Genomic DNA, 19,248 nt, shown 5'->3' with positions numbered 1-19,248 from the left:
AAAGACAAATACCATAGGATTCACTTATATGTAAATCTAAAAGAAAAAAACACAAATGAATAAACAAACAAAACGTAGAATCAGACCTGTAAATACAGAAAACAAACTGATGGTTGCCAGAGGGGAGGAGAGTGGGAGAATGAGCAAAATGGAAGGGGAGTGGAGGATACAGACTTCCAGTTATGGAATGAATAAGTCACAAGAAAAAAAAAAGAAAAGAAAAGAAAAAAAAGCATAGGGTATTTGGTTAATGATACTATAATAGTGTTATAAGCTAACAGATGGTAGCTATACTTGTGATGAGCATAGCATAATGTATAAGCCTGTCCAATCACCATATTGTACACCTGAAACTAATGTGACATGTGTGTCAACTACACTCAAATAAAAAAACTTTAATAAAAACGAAATAAAGGAACCTCAAGCAGACACAAGTTTGTATAGGGCTCCCCCTGCTGGACATTTTCTACAATTGCACTTCTGATTCAGATTCAGTAACATTTCAGACTTGATTTACTCAAAATTCTTTTCTTTAAAATAATTAACGAATACAAGGGTATATTTATTTTTATTCTTTTAGGGAAATAAAGTATTACAGAACTAAACACAGTCATAATAAGAGTCTCCACCCTTTTTCAGATCTTACTGCCTTTCCTAGAAGTGACCACTGGTAGCAATTTGGAGTTCATCTCCTTAAACCTTTTTCATCATTGATGTCCATTATCATGCACAAATAGAAACACGCAGTTTTGCTTTGCTTTTCACGACTGGGTTCATGTTCTAGGCATTGATTTGTCACATTTTAATTTAAACTTTACCTGTTGGCATAAGGTTGTGCTTGAGGGCAATTTTTATGCAAAGAAAAAACATTATTCGCAGTTACTTTGGTTTTAAAGTTTAGTTCTAGCTATTAAACTTATAAATTCAAAAACTTTATTTCCCCATACATTTTTCTATTTAATTTATGAGTTCTGTTTAAAACTGTAGGCAGGGGGCACCTGGCCAGCTCAGTCAGCAGAGTATACAACTCTGGAAGTCGAGGTCGTGAGTTCAAGCCCCACATTGGGCCTAAAGCTTACTTTAAAAACAAAACAAAAACACCTAGAGACCTCTGATAATAACTTTATTTAAAAAGTAATCTCTGGGCACCTGGGTGGCTCAGTCGGTTAAGCACCTGACTTCACTCAGGTCACGATCTCACAGTCTGTGGGTTCTAGCCCTGCATTGGGCTCTGTGCTGACAGCTCAGAGTCTGGACCCTGCTTCAGATTCTGTGTCTCCCTCTCTCTGCCCCTCACTCGTTCATGCTCTGTCTCTTGCTCTCTCTCAAAAATAAACATTAAAAAAATTAAAAAAAAAAAAAAGTAATCTCTGTGCCCTACATGGGGCTCGAACTCACGACCCCAACATCCAAAGTCACATGCTCTACAGAATAAGCCAGCCAGGTGCCCCTGACAATAACATTTAAGGGGGGGGCTTCATACTTATTCAAATTTCCTTGGATATTTTTAACTCAGGCTATTTTAGGCTAAATTATTTTTAATTTATCATTTTAAATGCTACATTTTCTTTTTAAAATACTTCAAATGGGGCACCTGGGTGGCTCAGTCAGTTAAGCATTTGACTTCAGCTCAGGTCATGATCTCGCAGTTCATGAATTTAAGCCCCACGTTGGGCTCTGTGCTGACAGTTTTGAGCCTGGAGCCTGCTTCAGATTCTGTGTCTCCCTCTCTCTCTGCCCCTCCCCTACTCACCCTCTGTCTCTCTCTCTCAAAAATAAAAGGAAAACATTTTTTAAAAATACTTCACATGATTTTAAATGAGCAAAACCTTCTCAAACACTTGATTCTAGTAAACCTAATAAATGTTTAAAATTACATCTTAATTCTCTTAAGCATTCCAATTTCAGCTAAAAACGTAGTAAAATCTCTTATAACTTTCAACATAAAAAAAAAGCCTAAAATCAGTTATTTAATAGCTATGTATATGTCTGGAATGACAGGGCTATTTTTATATGCCAAATTCTCTAAAATGTTGTAAATAAATGCTTATATTCTATTTTTATGTGCTAAATTCTCTAAAATGCTGCAAATTAAATTAAGTACCAAAAAATGCAAGCTGTTCCTAAACTTACCATAGAACTATTAATAATATGAGTTGGATTTACATTAACAGCTGTTTATTCCATTCTAAATCTTTATAGATTAAAAGTCCTTTGCTCCACTATTCCTAAGCAAGTTGAGCTTGGAATTCCCACTTCTGTGTCTGGGGGTGTGTGGGGGAGGAGGTGTCAACAATGCATTTCGGACAGAGAATTCAGACCAAGATGAGACATTCGATGTTTCTTCTTGATCTTGACTGATACATGGAGTCCTTATTTCAATAACAGGTCTGTTTTCTCATTTCCTCACCAATCCTGTAGGTTGTCATTGGAGCATATAAGGTTGTTTTCTACATATTTTTTCACTTTAATTGTTCATGAGAATTTTTCTGTATTCTCTGTGTCTTATCACTGTTTTCCCCACACAGCTTTATGGAGATATAATCTACATACAAGGTCTACATTCTATTCCAGTAAATGTAACCCGTTGATGTAATCATTCGCTTCTCATTGGATATCTACCAGCTTCCAACGTCTGCACCTCTGATTCAATTTGGGGAACACCTTCGAGCATACAGGCTGTGCCCATATTCTGAATCGTTTCTTTAGAAGAGGGTACCAGAAGTACCCTATTGTCTGACTTAAGGTCAAAGATTATGAATACTTTTATAATGCCTGATATATATTGTCAAATTTTTTCTCCCAAAGCAATTTACAAACTTACAATGGCATCAAGCATTTAATAACACCTTTAAAATATTTTTTTGCTAGTTCTGGCTAAGGTACATCAAAGACATTGAGGTGAAAATCACACCTCATTAAATCCATATCTCACTGGGGCGCCTGGGTGGCTCAGTCGGTTGAGCGTCCAACTTCAGCTCAGGTCATGATCTTGACATTCAGTTCGTGAGCTGGAGCCCTGCATGGGGCTCGCTGACCTTAGCACAGAACCCACTTGAGATTCTCTGTCCCCTTCTCCCTCTCCCTCTCCCCTGCTTGTGCTCTCTCAAAATAAACATTTAAAAAACTGTATCTCATTATTGCTTCAAAGAGAAACTCATTCTCCATATTTGCCATTTGGGATCATCTCTTGCAAATTGTCCATCAATATTCTTAGCGACGTTGTTTAAAAAAGAGATCAGTAAAATTCCTTCCAGGGCAATGAAAGTGGAGGATAATCTGAGGGTTTTATTCTTGACATCCAATAGAATTGGGAAAGAACTATTCAAAGTCACTGAAAGAATGCCCAAACAAAGTAAAGAACAGATCAGGGATGATAAGCCCCTTCCTGGGGCGCCCAGGTCGCTCAGGCCATGATCTCAAGCTTTGAGAGTTCGAGCCCCACATCAAGCTCTCTGCTGTCAGCACAGAGCCCGTTTTGGATCCTGTCTCCCTCTCTCTCTCTGCCCATTACCCCATCCCTTATAAATAAATAAATATTAAAAACAAAACAAAAACAAAAAACCTTCCTTATCTGCTGTGATGTGAGGCATCACATTTTGAGGCAGTGTGGCTCGGTGGGAAAAACAAGGAGTTGACACACAAACTTGCATTCTGCGTCTGGCTCTAGCCAGCCCTGAGTGACTCTAAGAGATCGCTTAACCCCCTCAGCATCACTGATGGGGATCAGATTATCCACCTTCCAGGAATGCGTTTGGAAGGAAGCAAGATGATGACCCCACACAGCCACCCTGGAAGCCTGACACATCCGAAGTCCTCAGAAAGGCATCAGGACAGGTAAGGAGAGCCACCCTCAGTCACCGGGCACATCCTGCAGCAGAGGAGGTAAACTGAGGTATGGGGTGCCAGGGTGGCACCACTTGCCTATTTCAGGAGCGGCAGTGTAGGGCACAATGGTTTCACAAAAAGAAATTTTAATGATCTGTATCTGTATAAACTTGAGAGTCTGCTTAAGGAAACAGGGAGTAAAACAGTAAAGACCTGAGTTACACTGTAACACTAAGGAGCCGACGCCTCAGCTCTCCGGATTGCGCATCCCACAAAATCCTCCCAGCAACCTTACTCCCCTTTTCTCTGCCTAAGTCAGCCATTGGTTTCTGTTTCTTGCGATCGAAATCTGGAACTTATACATATGCTACCACCAGACATGTCTCCAATGTTCGTAGGACACTGGTCATTCCTTTTGGCTACCTGGCTGAACTGAGACATTGTCTCAAATCCATGCCTCTGCGGAGTGGAAATCAATTATTCATTCGTTCGTTCATTCATTCATTCATTCATTCCTAAATGCCCACGAGGTTGCAGGCTGCAGGCTCCGTGCTAGTCTCCTGGGAAACATCCATCAGTGAACAAAACAGGTAAAAGTCTCTGTCCTTCTGGGGCTTATGTTCTAAGAGGTGGGAGACAGGCAGTAAAAAATAAACTTGGGTGCCTGGGTGGTTCAGACGGTTAAGCATCCAACTTTGGCTCAGGTTTTGGTCTCCTGGTTTGTGAGTTTGCAGTGACAGTGTGGAGCCTGCCTAGGATCCTCTCTCTCGCTCTCGCTCTCTCACTCTCTCTCTTGCTCTCTCTCCCTCCCTCCCTCCCTCCCTCCCCCACTCGCATGCTCTGTCTCTCTCTCTCTGAGGCTGCAGTGCCAGAGATCTTCTAGAAGAAGCACCCAAGTGTGAGAAGCCCAGATACCCTCGGAGATGTGTATACCGAGACAGACCCCCCTCCAGCAGTTCTGGGTGGGACTTGGGGCTGGCCTCCAGTCTTGCTTCTCTGGCTCTCACAGGAAGATTCTGTCCATGACTTAAAATTGTTTAATACGTCCCATTTCTGCTGAACTACCTGGAGCTGGTGTGTGATGCTTGCAGACAAGAATTTCAACTGATGCACTTCCTACTTGAATTTGAGGAATCTGAACCCTGTGCCCAGGCCTGGCTCTTTAAGAGTCTTTCCAGTGTCCTGTCTAGAATGGAGTGGCTCAGTCGGTTGAGCGTCCGACTTCAACTCAGGTCATGATCTCACAACTCGTGGGTTCGAGCCCCACGTCAGGCTCTGTGCTGACAGCTCAGAGCCTGGAGCCTGTTTCAGATTCTGTGTCTCCTTCCCTCTCTGCCCCTCTCCTGCTCACACTCTGTCTTACTCTGTCTCTCAAAAATAAATAAATGTAAAAAAAAATTTAGAAGTTGGGGGCTTATACACCCGTTGTTTTCTTCAATCTCCACAGCAAACCTGTGAGATGGTTTCCATTATTTTTAGTTTTGGGCCTGAGAAAACTTCCCACCTCAGGTTATCTGACTCCAAGCCCAGTGCTCTTACCACCGCCAAAAGCCTCAGTGTCCACAGTCTGTGGGCAGGAAAGTTCCCACTTGGGGGGTGGTGTTTTTAGAAAAAGCATGAAGGACCCGAAAGGCCACACTAGAAGGTTGGACACAGTGGTCGGAACCGTGAAGGTCTTTAGCAGCGTGGATGGAGGGTGGGTTTCCTTTTCAGGTGAAACAAGGGAGACCCCAGGTTCATAGACCATTCTTGCTCTTTCATAAGCGGATGAGAAAAATGCACGGCTCCCCCAGGAGGTTAGCTCCAAGGTCACAAGCTGTCATGGCAGATCTGCTCGCTACTTTGCTCTCAGAACTGTCCAGGGGAGACCCGGCAGCTCCATGGTCAGGGAGCACCCAGCCTCCCTGCCTGTGCTGCTCTGCCCACCCAGCGGTGGGCGGCTCCCCGTCGCGTGGTCCAGGTCCATCCACAAGGCAGCAGGAACGTGCAGAGGGAAAGCCAGCTCCTTCCTTTCACGTGGGATTGTGGCCATCACCCCACCACAAGGGAAGCTCGAAAATACACTCGCTATTCATGGCAGCCGTGAGCCCAAGTAAAATTCAAGGTTCTCTTACTAAATGAAGGAGAGAAGAGCTCTGTGGGAATGGTGAGCAGCCCTCCTCTCTCTTTCTATGTCTGTCTGTCTGTTTCTCTTTCTCTAATGGAAAAAAATACTATTTTTTAAAATGTTTAACATGTATTTATTTATTTATTTTTTAAATGTTTTATTTATGTCTAGGAGAGAGAGAGACAGCGTGAGCAGGGGAGGGGCAGAGAGAGAGGGAGTCACGGACTCTGAAACAGGCTCCAGGCTCTGAGCTGGCAGTCAGCACAGAGCCCGACATGGGGCTCGAACCCATGAACCGTGAGATCATGACCTAAGCGAAAGTCGGACGCTTAACCGACTAAGCCACCCAGGTGCCCCTTAACATTTATTTTTGACAGAGAAGAGAGAGAGAGACAGAGAGACAGAACACAAGCAGGGGAGGTGCAGAGAGAGAGGGAGACACAGAATCCGAAGCAGGCTCCAGCTTCCGAGATGTCAGCACTGAGCTGGACACAGGGCTCGAACCCATAAACCATGAGATCACGACCTGAGCCAGAGCCAGATGCTTAAGGGACTAAGCCACCCAAGTGCCCCAAAATGAACAAAATATTCTATGTATGCAGACAGTACAATGTCTGGCATACAGCCCCGGTGAACACCCTCGTCCCCCCGTAGATGGAAGAGCGGATGCTACACACATTACGGAATACCCACTGTGCACAGCCATTGCATCAGGGTAGGCTCGGCTCTGCCAACATGGGAGTTCAGCTCACTTGGGCAGATGTCCATCAAACCTGCACCAACCTAGATCCTCAGAGAGCCTGAGCAGCACAGTGCAAGCACAGAACTTATTCCACAGCCACGTGTTTTAGGGCGCACATGTAAAATCATACTGCAATTCATCAGTTGTGTGAGTAGTCAGGCCTGGTTATCTTCGGGAAGCAAGGTCGGGGCAGGAAATCTACTTACGAATTTAAGACACAGTCGGGATGAGTGCTGTGGTCCACACACATTAAGAGCTTCACTGGTCTATAGAGTGAAAAGAAATAATATTTAAGGCATTATTTAAGTGACTTTCACTCATCAAATATTCACAGTGTACCTGGAAAACACTGGGGACACAAAGTCTCTCACCTAAATAGCACACAAGCTATTTGTTTTTAAAAATATTAGCCAGCATTTATTGAGCATTTACTACATACCAAGAAATTTGATGATGGATTTTTTTGTTTTGAATTGTTTTCAGCTTTATTTATTGTTGAGAGAGAGAGACAGCAGACAGAGTGCAAACAGGGGAGAAACAGATACAAATTCCGAAGCAGGCTCCAGGCTCTGAGCTGTCAGTACAGAGCCCGACATTGGGCTCAAACTCACGAACTGCGAAATCATGACCTGAGACGAAGGCAGACACTTAACCAACTGAGCCACCCAGTCGCCCCCGACGATGGATTTATTTTATATAGACTTTACCATTTAATCCTCACAACAGCAAAACAGCGCGGTTGTTATTACCGTCTCCAACGTACAGCTGAGGAAGCTAATCGGAGTAACGTGCCCAAGAACATACAGGCGGCTGCAGAGCTGAATGTGCACCTTGCAGGCTCACACTAGAGCCCAAGCATGGAGCCACCCAAGCAAGGATGTACAGTCTTGCCTGGAAAATCCTCTTGATGAGTTCTTTAGTCAGAAAATTGGACCTGAAACACACGGGTGACGGCTATTTCCCAGGCTCCAGCGACAAAGAAAGCTGAACCACTCTGGAAGCAGAGGGAGGAGACGTGGAGTCCTGGGACGGCAGGGAAAGCAGTAGTGCACAGAGCGGCCAGGTCACAGAGGTACATGCCACACTAGGTAGGAGTCAGGAAATGCGTTGTTTGCTCTGTTGCTTCCTGGGACTTGCCTACTTTCCAGTAAAGTCTACGATACACGGCTATTTGTTAGGACAGTAGTTTCTCGCCGTTGTCTTATGCCCCCCCACTCCAAAGTCATTGAGTTTCACCGAGTCTGGCTCACAGAAATCAACCAGAAGGCAAGAGAGGCTATGAAAAGAGAAGACTTGGCCACAGTTTGCAAGAATCTTGGGGAGAACTTCCGTCTGCCACAGGTGACAGAGGACAATGTCACCTGAAATTTATGGGGCGGGCTCTCAGTTACATCTGGGTTGGAGTTTGGATTGTTACCCTTTGTGACTCTGCTACAGTAAGCCTTTTGCTATCTCCCCTGTGCTCCATGGAGCAAAACAAAACCCCACCTTAACACAAGGGCCCATGCATGGGCAGTGAAGAAGTGGAAGAGGGGAGCTGAGCCAGGCTTGCAAGGGGAGCGCCCGAAAGGCCAGCATCAGTGGGGACCACACTGAAGCCAGTGACAGCAGGCTGAGTCCCCGAGGACAGCCCCACATGGGCAGGGAAGGAGACCTTGGGCTCAGGCCTGGGTCACCATACTTGGCCTGACGACTTATAAAGACAGCCTCCTCAAGGGAATTCTGGGCCAAAGCAAATTGGTCCTACATGTGCAACTTTTTGGCACAATTTTCTCCATCACTGAGCAGTTTTAGCAAATAAAAATTGTATTTTAAGGGGCGCCTGGGTGGCTTAGTCGGTTAAGCGTCCGACTTTCGCTTAGGTCATGATCTCGCGGTTTGTGGGTTCAAGCCCCGCGTCGGGCTCTGTGCTGACTGCCAGCTCAGAGCCTGGAGCCTGTTTCAGAGTCTGTGACTCCCTCTCTCTCTGACCCTCCCCTGCTCACGCTGTCTCTCTCTCTCTCCTAGACATAAATAAAACATTAAAAAAAAATTAAAAAAAATTGTATTTTAAGAAAAATATAAAGAAATCTGGTGTTCTCTTGTTGTGATAAGCCCTGGATGTTGTATGGAAGTGTTGAATCACTATACTGTGCACCTGAAACTAAAATTACATGGAATGTTAACTAACTGGAATTTGAACAAAAACACTAAAAATAAATAAAATAAAATCTGGTGCCTTAAGAAAAGAAGGGTCCTGGGGTGCCTAGGTGGCTCAGTTGCTTAAGTGTCTGACTTCAGCTCAGGTCATCTCAGGATTCATGAGTTCGAACCCCACATCGGGCTCTGTGCTGACAGCTCAGAGCCTAGAGCCTCCTTCAGATTCTGTGTCTCCCTCTCCTTTCTCTGCCCCTCCCCCACTCATGCTCTCTCTCTGCCTCAAGAATAAATAAACATTAAAAAAAAGAAAAGAAAAGAAAAGAAAGGGTCCTAGAGTAGAGGGGTGCCTGGGTGGCTCAGTTGGTTAAGCATCCAATGCTAGATTTCAGCTCAGGTCATGATCTCACAGTTTCGTGAGTTTAAGCCCCACATCCAGCACTGCGCTGATAATGTGGCGCTAACTTGAGATTCTCCCTCTCTCTCTGCCCCTCCCCTGCTCAAACTCTCTCTTTCTCAAAAATAAACAATTAATAAAAAAACTTTAAAAAGGGTCATATAGTAGGAAGAAAAGAGCATACTTCAAAGCCATACAACGCTGGGTTCAAACTTATTAGAAAACTTATTTAATCTCTCTGACCCTTAATTTACTCATCGGTGGAAAGCAAGTATTTATATAAAGGTTAACAACAGACAAAAGAAATCTGCGACAAGTCTAGACAGAAGTTACTATTGTGGGCAGGTGGGGAGACTGAAACGGAGGCCAAGGGGAGACTCTGGGGTGCAGGTTATATGCTTCTTGATCTAGACGTGTGTGTGTTGAACTTGTGAAAACTCATTCAACCGTGTGCTTAGGGCTTGTGCATTTTCCCGTACATAGTTTATATTTCCCCCACAGAGTATGTGCCTTGTTTGGTTTCTTAATAGAAGGTGGTAACACCTAACTTTTGAGATTCCTGAGAGCGTTAATAATAACAGATGAGTAAAATGGGACAGCTTGAAGCTGTGGAAAACAGCTCTGAGAGGCTCCTTCTCCAGGAAAGTGGAAGGCAACCCACATTTCCCATGGGCTTTGCTCAGTGGGGATGACACAGAGCCACTGAGAAGGCATAGTGCACCAGAGCCAGACGGATGTTCGTGGGGACAGGACAAGACTACAGATCGAATATCCACCCTGCTGTATCCACCAATTTTCGGGAAAGCCACTAAGGCCTTGCAATGTCGAACTTCAGTCCCTAGGAACCAAGCAGGGCTGCAGACTTAGGCAGTGAGGCAGAGAAAAGCAGGAAGCAGCAAGGAAAGGAATTCCCAGCCCAAGGGAGGGTTTTCAACTGCACCAGGGTTTCAGCCAAGCTGAATCTAAGTTTCCAAGAATCAGGAAAGCCCTCAGGCAATACGTAAGCACACAAAGTGCTTAACCCATAACGTGCTCAGCAAACCATAGCCCTTACTATTTTCCTCTTGGTCCACTGTCAAGATCTATCTGTAAGTATCTCAAACAAACGCACCTTAGCACCTATCTTGGGCCAGGATCCATGGCATCCACAGATGCAGGGAACACAGCATCTGACCTCAGGTTACTCACCATTGCTCTAAGCAAGGGAGGGGGAACGGGACATGCACAAGGGAAACGGGGCTTTTCTGTCTGTCCTTTAAGCATCTTTTTGAGGGAGAGAGAGCGAGCACGTGCAAGCATGCTGGAGAGGGACTGGAAAAGAAAGAATATCTTAAGCAGGCTCAATGCTCAGCATGGAGTCCAACACAGGGCTCAGGCCCACGACCCTGGGATCATGACCTGAGCAGAAATCAAGAGTCAGACCCTCAACCGTCTCAGCCACCCAGGTATGTCCTTGAAACATCTTTAAAAGAGACTCTGGACATAAATGGGTGTGACCCAGACAGAGGTCTGGCCAGAAGGCACTCTTCTGCCCTCACGCCCAGTAATAGCCCAGAAGGCACAGCCCAGTGGTCTTCAGCGCTGATCCACCAGAATCCTTCCAAAAACACTGCTCCACCTTTGAAACTGCGCACTGATTAGGACATACAACCTACAGGTGATCATTAATACAGGTGTACTGAAAACCCATTTTTTCCAGTCTCTCTTCCAGGATTTTCACACTGCCTTCTCCACAGGATTCCCTAAAATACAAAAACATATAAATAAAATTAAAGAAGAAGAAAGAAGGAATTGGTTTCCGCGTGAACTACAATGTCCTATGACCACGTGCTTCCTGAGCTCGGCTCCACTCTGAGGGAATACGGGAAAACTCAGGGCAACCTAGAAAGCTGAGCGCTGAGAACCAATCTGTCGGGTCCAGCTCAGGGTCGGACCTGCCCTGGCGCATGCGTGGTGCGCCACAGGGCGCTCCTCCGCCCTCCCCCCATCAGCACACCTTAGGGCAGAGCCCCAGGTCCCCAGAATGCTGGCGACTTGTGCACCATACAGTATGTTTTAAATGAAAACAAGAACATGCAAACCAAAAATTATGAAAAATGCAAACAAACAGGGAAAAAAAAAACCTCACTGCAATCGCACATCACTAGAGGTAACTGCCATTAACATTTTGGTGTATAGGGTTCTAGACCTTTGAAATACATTCATTCCCACGAGACTTTTTAAATATAACAATAGGCTTCTGCTGTGCAACGCATTTTGTAGTCTGCCTTGGCCCATGTCTGTTTAAGTATGTATATATACTTCTTTAATCTGGCATGATCTCCCTTACATCATCAGGACACGATTCATAAAACCAGACCCCTCTTGTTGATGATCAAGGCTGATGCCTATATTTTGATGTCACAATATCCACCCTGTGGAAGCTTCATTTCCAAACCCATCTTAAATTACTTATTTCCTTAGCATAAATTCCTGAAAGTACGTTTTCTGCACCACAGTTTTCATTGCATTTTAAGGCTCTTCGATAGTGTTAAAGAACAAACATTCAAGGGAGTAAACCTGAAAATCTAATTGGCTTTATTCAACAATTCAGGAATAGAGCTGCAACCCTTCTAGGAAACAGATGGGCGCCTCGAGGAGTTGCACAAAGTGGAAGTCTTTTGTGTGGGCAGGAGGGTGTAACAAGGAAGTTATTAGCAAAAGAAAAGACATGATTAATTCAGGACAAGTCATCATTTGCAATTTCCTTATCTCACTAAATGTAGGTTCAAAAGACAAGCTTTCTCTGATAGAAAGGTTAAAATAACAAGCAAGCATAATTTCCAGACGAGGAGCAACTTCCCACAGAATAAGGAAAAATAATATGTACCGTTTTTGTATGCAACATAAGTATAATTTGTCTTATGGGAAGAGAAATGTAGATCCTGGTATGATTGTGTAGTAAGTCATTTGCAAATCTAATCTCTTGCCTAAGAGACAGGAAAAAGTATTCACTCATTATAGGGTGAGTCTCACAGGGTTTTGGGGGCCTTAAATGGGGAAGTTGCTAAGATTCTCCCAGGCAATGCTTTGCCTCAATGCTCGGAAGAACAAGGCCCCAACTTGCCCCTTACGCTCCACTGTGGCTGCCAGCTCGAACTAGGCTTGGCCTCCTTGGCTTGTCTCTGAATCACCTGGGTTTATGTTTCTTTTTTTAATGTTTATTTATTTATTTTGAGAGAGAGAGAGAGAAAGACATAGCAAGCAGGGGAAGGACAGAGAGAGAGGGAGAGAGAATCCCAAACAGGCTCTGCACTGTCAGCGCAGAGCCGGGTGTGGGGCTCAAACTCACTAACCGTAAGATCACGACCTGAAAATCAAGAGCCGGATGCTTAACCAACTGAGCCACCCAGACACCCCTAGGTTTATGTTTCTTATCTTCAGTTTTCCCAGCACTGCCCCTCACAGACAAATAGGATGAGTTCAGGCCTGCATTTATGTACACTCAAGTGGTTTTCCAGAAAAGATGGACCTTAACCACTTCCTTGTCCAGTGATCTTGAGGAGCCTGAAATTAAGGCCTCCATTAAGAGCAACCTCGGGCTGCACGTAGCCCCAGTTCCAGGAAAAGCTTCAGCTGAAGCCACCTTCGATCAGCCAATCAAAAGAAACGTGTAACATTCCTGTGGCCTGAGTCAGGGCTGGGAACTGCAGGTAGTTACTCTGCACAAACTAGGCAATCACTCACCGCTGGCCTAAGCCCCACGTAGGCCCTTTGAGCTCACCTCATAATTGGTCATTTTCAAAGGATTCTCAAAGCTCATGATTGGGTCCCGCCAAAAGTAACGGATGCCTCACGGATACTGAATGGTCAAAACTGTTACTATGGGTGCTGTACAATTAGGATTGGTGCTTATGTGATGATGCTATACGTACAACACGTGCACTGTAACACCCCCGTCCCTTACCCCATAAAAACCCTGCTCGCTATTGTTCGGGGCTTCACCCTGCTGCCGCTGCGCCGGTAGACGGGTGAGCCCCTGCTCGAGCTTGTAATAAAGACCCTTATTTACTTGCATCAGTGTCGGCTCCTTGGAGGTCTCTGGGGACTCGCGATTTGGGCACAAAAATCTAAGACCCAGTCCAGTTGTAAAACTGGGTCTTCTCCAAGAATAAAGTTTTCATTACAAACTCCTTGGGTTAATTGTGAGAACTCCTGGTGGGGGACTTCAAGCAACCATGAGGAGAAATTGGCTTTGACCCACAGGGATGCGTAAGGAACTCTCCCATTAATGCTGCCCAGAGAGCTCAGAAAGGACCACAATTTTCCTCTACTGAGAATAGTATCTGAATAAAGGAGGTTTTCTCTCGACTCAGGACTGGTTAGTGGCATTTCCAAAAAGTTGAGCCTTTGTCTTTCTTTACTCATGACATTAGAAACAGAGAAGAGTGCTGTTTCCCCAAAAATGAAAAGGTACAATGGGCTTGATCATATTATAATCAAGAAAAGCATATTTGCACAGTTTCCATCATCAGAAACACCATGACTTACACCTTTGGTCTCCCAATTTCATGCATAACCCAGATCTCAATTCGTGTGATTTTATCCTTCTGGAGATAGGGAATTTCAAAATCTGCAAAAAAACTGAGAAACAGAAAAGACATTTCTTAAAGTCTTAAAGCAATAACTTTTCCCATTTTGTTAATTGATTTATACATTACTTTTGTTTTGAGGGGTGTTTCGAGGGGGTATTTTTAGCTTTTATTTTTAGGTAATTTATTTCATTCATGCATTCATCAGCTATTAGTGGCAGAAATGTGTAGACATGGCTCTGATCTCCAGGTCATTCAATTGTTTTGCTTTACTGAAATTTACAAAAGCAAGCATTTATACTGGGGATTAAGACAATGTTCTTAAGCCTCCATTTGAAAAAATGAAGTATACGTTTTGGTGTTCTTTGTTGTATTTGTTCATGCTGGTGTTCTTACCCTTTAACAGGATAGGCTCCTTTGGGCTCTGAACCGTTCAGCATGACGTGAATGACCCCAGAACTATCCCTTGAATACTGTAAGAAGGAACAAGTTTTTTGAGTAAATGAAGACATGTCATCTTTCAGCTACGAAATGAGCAATTTTTTAAAACTGACAATCCTCAGGGTGCCTGGGTGGCTCCGCTGGTTAAGCATCTGACTTCAGGCCTGATGGACTTGACGGACTTGGGACATCCGAGTTCAGGTCATGATCTCACAGTTTGCTAGTCAAGCCCCTCATAGGGCTCTGTGCTGACAACTCAGAGCCTGGAGCCTGCTTTGGATTCTGGGTCTTCTTCTCACTCTCTGCCCCTGCCCCAATCACTCTCTGTCTCTCCCTCTCTCAAAAATAAATGTTTAAAAAAACTAAAAAAATAAATAAAACTGACAATCTTCAATATTAGTAAGAATGTACTAAATTTGATATTTCAAAACGATTTTGATATTCCATATAGCTGGTAGAGATACAACGAGTGTATCTTGGAATCCAAATTGCTTTGAAATGTCAAAAGCTCATGATTCAGTGATTCCATGTCTGGGAATCTACTCTGAGGAAGTAATGTGATTCCAGCATTGTAACAGCTAGAACAGACTAAATTACACTGCCATTGCGAACAACTTCAAAATCACAGTGGCTTTAAGCAAGAAAGAGTTGTTTCGTGCTCACTCTACATGTTTATCACAGGTCGACTGGGGGTTTGCTCCATATGTCCTTGCTCTGGCACCCAAGCTGATGAAGACTCCATATCTGTAAAGTTGTTGATTGTCAGGGAAGGGAGAAGGAGACAGTGGCAGATCACAGACCAGTTCTTAAAAGTATCTACCCAGAAATCACACACGCTCCCTCTCACATCTCTTTGACCAGCGCAAGTCACACACAAGTAACTTCAACAGGCAGGGGAATGCAAACCATGTATGCAGAAGATGAACCAGACATATTTTGTAGACAACTCTAAACAACTCTAAAGACCAACACAAGCATTGTGCACAGAGGTGTGTGCAGCAGCACTGTGTGTAAGCAACCTAAAATAGTCAACAACAAAGGACTGGTAAGTAACCCAAAGTACTTACATGTCGGAAATATTAGCCAACTGTTACTAAAAGTCCACAGAAGATTTGCAAAATCAAGAAGTGCTCACATTTGAAGCAAAATGCAAGATGATGTAGACAGAGCACGAGCCCTACAGTGCTCAAAATAAATGGGCAAAAGTCTGGGAACATTAGTTAACCCCCCAAAATTCCCAAGGAAGAGATAGGTCCAGAGAAGTTCCCAACTCTCCAGTTCAGAATACTACTGCCTGGCTCAGTCCATAGAGAATACAACTCTTGATCTGGGGGTTGTGAGTTCAAGCGCCACAATGGGCATAGAGACTACTTACAAATAAAACCTTTAAAAGAAGGAAAAAAAAGGATAGTACTAGAACATACAATTTCCCTTATAAAATGTTTATGTTAGAGTGAAGCAGGGAGCCTGAAACGCAAGTGGCACTGAGATATCCATGGCTGGACTTATTATCTTACAAAGTGATGTCTAATATCAGCGGCAGCAAAGCGACAATGCACTTCATGTTGTGTATGTTTTTGCTTGCTTTGAAATAATGCTAATGGTCACAGTTAAATCCACAAATGCCAAGGTCTAATGACCACTATGCTGAAGGGGTCACGTTTATTTATACATGATGAATTTTCTTATTTATATTTTCTATAATTTGTCATTTAAAACAAAAAAAATTTAATTTTTTTAATGTTTATTTTTGAGAGAGAGACAGAATGCAAGCAGGGAATGGGCTGACAGAGAGGGAGACACAGAATTTTAAGCAGGCTCCAGGCTCTGAGCTGTCAGCATAGAGCCTGATGTGGGGCTGAATCCACCAACCGTGAGATCATGACCTGAGCCAAAGTTGGACACTTAACCAACCAAACCACCCAGGCACCCTTTAAAAATATTTTTTTAAGAATAAGTCTAAAAAAAACAGAATAAGTTTAGAAAGAACTTCAAGATCTTTCTTCTTCTTTATAAATGTTTATTCATTTATTTTTGAGAGAGAGAGAAAAAGAGAGAGGGGGAGAGAGAGAGAGAGAATCCCAAGCAGGTTTTACACTGTCAGCACAGAGCCCAACTCAGGGCTTGATCCCACAAACCGTGAGATCATGACCAGAGCCAAAACCAAGAGTCAGACAACTAACTGGCTAAGCCACACAAGTGCTCCGGCAATTTGTCATTTCTTAAAATCCTGAGCAGCTATTACATTGATAAGAAAAAAATATAATAAAAAATGTATGCAGATATAATGAAGCTATATGGTGGTAGTGGTTGTAAGTGGATCCTCCTAGCTCTGTAATAAACCTGGTTAAGTTCCCTGATCTCTTTGTGCCTCATTGTTCTTATCTGTAAAGCAAGGGTCATAAGGATCCCTACCTCATAGGATTATTGTAAAGATTAAATCATTTAAAATAATAATTATTGGGGCACCTGGGTGACTTACTTAATTGGCTAAATGTCTGACTTTGGCTGAGGTCATAATCTCACGGTTTGTGAGTTCGAGCCCCACGTCGGGCTCTGTGCTGACAGCTCAGAGCCTGGAGCCTGCTTCAGATTTTATGTCTTTCTCTCTGCCCCTCCCCTGCACACACTCTTCTCTCTCAAAAATGAATAAATGTTAAAAAAAATTTAAATAATAATTATTAACATTTATTGAATACTTCTCTGCTACAATTCAAACCCTGTCCTCATTATTATACTAAACTCCCTCTCTTTATGCATAGACGACCCAGCACATTCTAAGGGCTCATAAAATGTGGGCGTAATTCTTGGACTCCCATCCTAGAGTTGGAGAAGGTATAGGAGGTTGGTTTGGAGCCCGCTCTGATGTTGGGCAGATCCACTGCAAAGAGTATGTGTTTTTTTTGGTTTGGTTTTGTTTTCTTTAACGAGAATGTTGACATTGCCCCTCATTTGTTGTTATAACCCCACATTCAGGCGATGATTCATCCCCAGCCTCCATGAGGGTTGGCAGCCCAGTGCTCACAGAGTGGAGTCTCCACTGGAAACGAAGCCTATGGGTGTGAGTGGAAGTGGGGTGTCCCCGCTGGAGCAGCAAAAGACAGAAATAAACAGCGCTTTTTGCCTGGAACGGGCCCTTTGCCCTGCTCTAAACCACAGCATGGAGGAAGATCTAACAACAGTCACACTGATTCACAATGGACCCGGTGGACACCTGGGGATCCAGAATGGGACAAAGAGGGACATGGACAGCCCTGAAAGGGGGTTGGTGGTGGTAGGTGGGATGACCCTGATGTCCACTGGCCTCCTAGTCAATATAGCCAACGTTTCATAGACTAGCATTAACCCGCAGCAGGATAGTCCTTCCACAAAGGGCCATTTTGTGTGTCTTCAGTTTATCTTCTGCTCACCTATCACCTCCTCTATCATTAATATCAGTCTCAGAGACATATCTGACTCCCACATCACAGTCTCAGGTGTCCCAGGGGTTTGTATAAAACAAGGGTCACTGTTTGCACGTATAGGAGGATTAGGAGGAACTTAACGGAGGACCATGGGGGAGAAGAAGGGGGGAAATGGTGGGGGAGAGGGAGGGAGGCAAACCNTTGTATAAAACAAGGGTCACTGTTTGCATGTATAGGAGGATTAGGAGGAACTTAACGGAGGACCATGGGGGAGAAGAAGGGGGGAAATGGTGGGGGAGAGGGAGGGAGGCAAACCATGAGAGACTCTGGAATGCTGAGAACAAACTGAGGACTGATGGATGTGGGGGGGAGGGGGGAGATGTGCGTGGAGGAGGGCACTTGTGGGGATGAGCACTGGGTGTTATATGGAAACCAACTTGACAATAAACTATTTGTAAAAAAAAAAAACACACACAAAAAAACCCAAGGGTCACCCCATGTTACATAGCAATCAAAACCACATTGATTTGAAACACTAAGGGGAACCACAGCATGGTAGTGATAATAATGATGATTTAATATTTCATCTATGCCAACACTCACTGAACGTGTCCCATGCGGCACTTCCTGCATTAAGTATTTTGGGCTCCTATGTCCTCATACCTCTATGGAGCAGAGTGAATCTGACTGTGGCTCACATGGATAGGAAGAGAGGCTCAGAGAAGTTAAGTCATGACCCGATTGGCCAGACTCTGAACCCCACTGTCTCGTGTTTACGGGCCCACACGTGCTCAGCCTCTCAGCCGCCCTCCCCACACTTACCTGCGAAGACGCCATTTTCCAGTAAGAATCCACAGGGTTGTTCTCACAATCTTCTGACGTAGGGCAGGACTGATAATCGAGTCCTAAGGGGAAAACAGACAAACATGTTTCATTTCAAACGTTATATCAGAGAAGAATTAATTTAAAATATTTGCTGTCCCCACAAAATCTATTTAGCTTGTGTTTACGAGTTTGACATTCACGACAGTTCTGCCCACCCAATCCAAAGGAACCGGTGAGGAAGACAAGTGTCGTTTTGCTCAGCATAAACGTAGAAAGGCAGAGAACTAAGCAGTTGGCTAGTGAGTAAGGCTGCCGACCACTGAGCATCAGCCTGTTAGCTGCGCTATTTCTTTACTGAAGTTCTAGTGAAGTGATTTTTAAAAAATCTTTGTAGGTGCCTGGGTGGTTCAGTCAGTTAAGCATCTGACTCTTGATTTTGGCTCAGGTCATTATCCCAGGATTGAGGGATCGAGCCCCATATCAGGCTCTACACTGAGCATGGAGCCTGCTTAGGATTCTTTCTCTCTCTCTCTCTTTTTCTCCCTCTGTCCCACACCCTTGCTCATGTCCTCTCTCAAACATAAATTTTTTAATGAAAAAAAGAAATTTGCTTTGTTGGGAGAAGTGCCTTCTCCAGTTAGCCCTGGTCTTAGACATAAATACAACAAAAATACACCAAGAAAGTGATAGTCCTTGGCCAGAAAACAGAAATTTTATAAAATTTAAAATGTATAAAGTGTTAAAATGTATTAATTCCTTAAAATTTTAATGATAGAATTCAGCAGCCATATAATGGG

The 19,248-nt window shown here is 43.9% G+C and overlaps 1 protein-coding gene across 5 annotated transcripts in view; it reads right to left on the bottom strand.

Annotated features, from left to right (window-relative positions):
- Positions 1-19,248, bottom strand: part of BST1 (bone marrow stromal cell antigen 1) — a 28,716-nt gene that overhangs the window by 2,502 nt on the left and 6,966 nt on the right. For 2 of the 5 annotated variants that reach the window (XM_039241557.1, XM_039241560.1), the window contains 5 exons: positions 18,449-18,531; positions 14,178-14,254; positions 13,741-13,833; positions 10,866-10,952; positions 6,884-6,943 (listed from right to left, as the gene is read on the bottom strand). In XM_039241557.1, coding sequence (XP_039097488.1) covers positions 6,884-6,943; positions 10,866-10,952; positions 13,741-13,833; positions 14,178-14,254; positions 18,449-18,531 — 400 coding nt within the window. Of the gene's footprint in view, positions 1-6,883; positions 6,944-10,398; positions 10,522-10,865; positions 10,953-13,740; positions 13,834-14,177; positions 14,255-18,448; positions 18,532-19,248 lie in introns of all 5 variants that reach the window. The other 3 variants (XR_005530111.1, XM_039241558.1, XM_039241559.1) reach the window with 3 other exon arrangements.

Source organism: Hyaena hyaena, unplaced genomic scaffold, assembly GCF_003009895.1.
Source record: "Hyaena hyaena isolate Hyena2069 unplaced genomic scaffold, ASM300989v1 scaffold_195, whole genome shotgun sequence".
Classification (NCBI taxonomy): Eukaryota; Metazoa; Chordata; class Mammalia; order Carnivora; family Hyaenidae; genus Hyaena; species Hyaena hyaena.
Note: the sequence above shows the minus strand (reverse complement) of the source record. Positions and strands in the feature narration are given on the sequence as shown.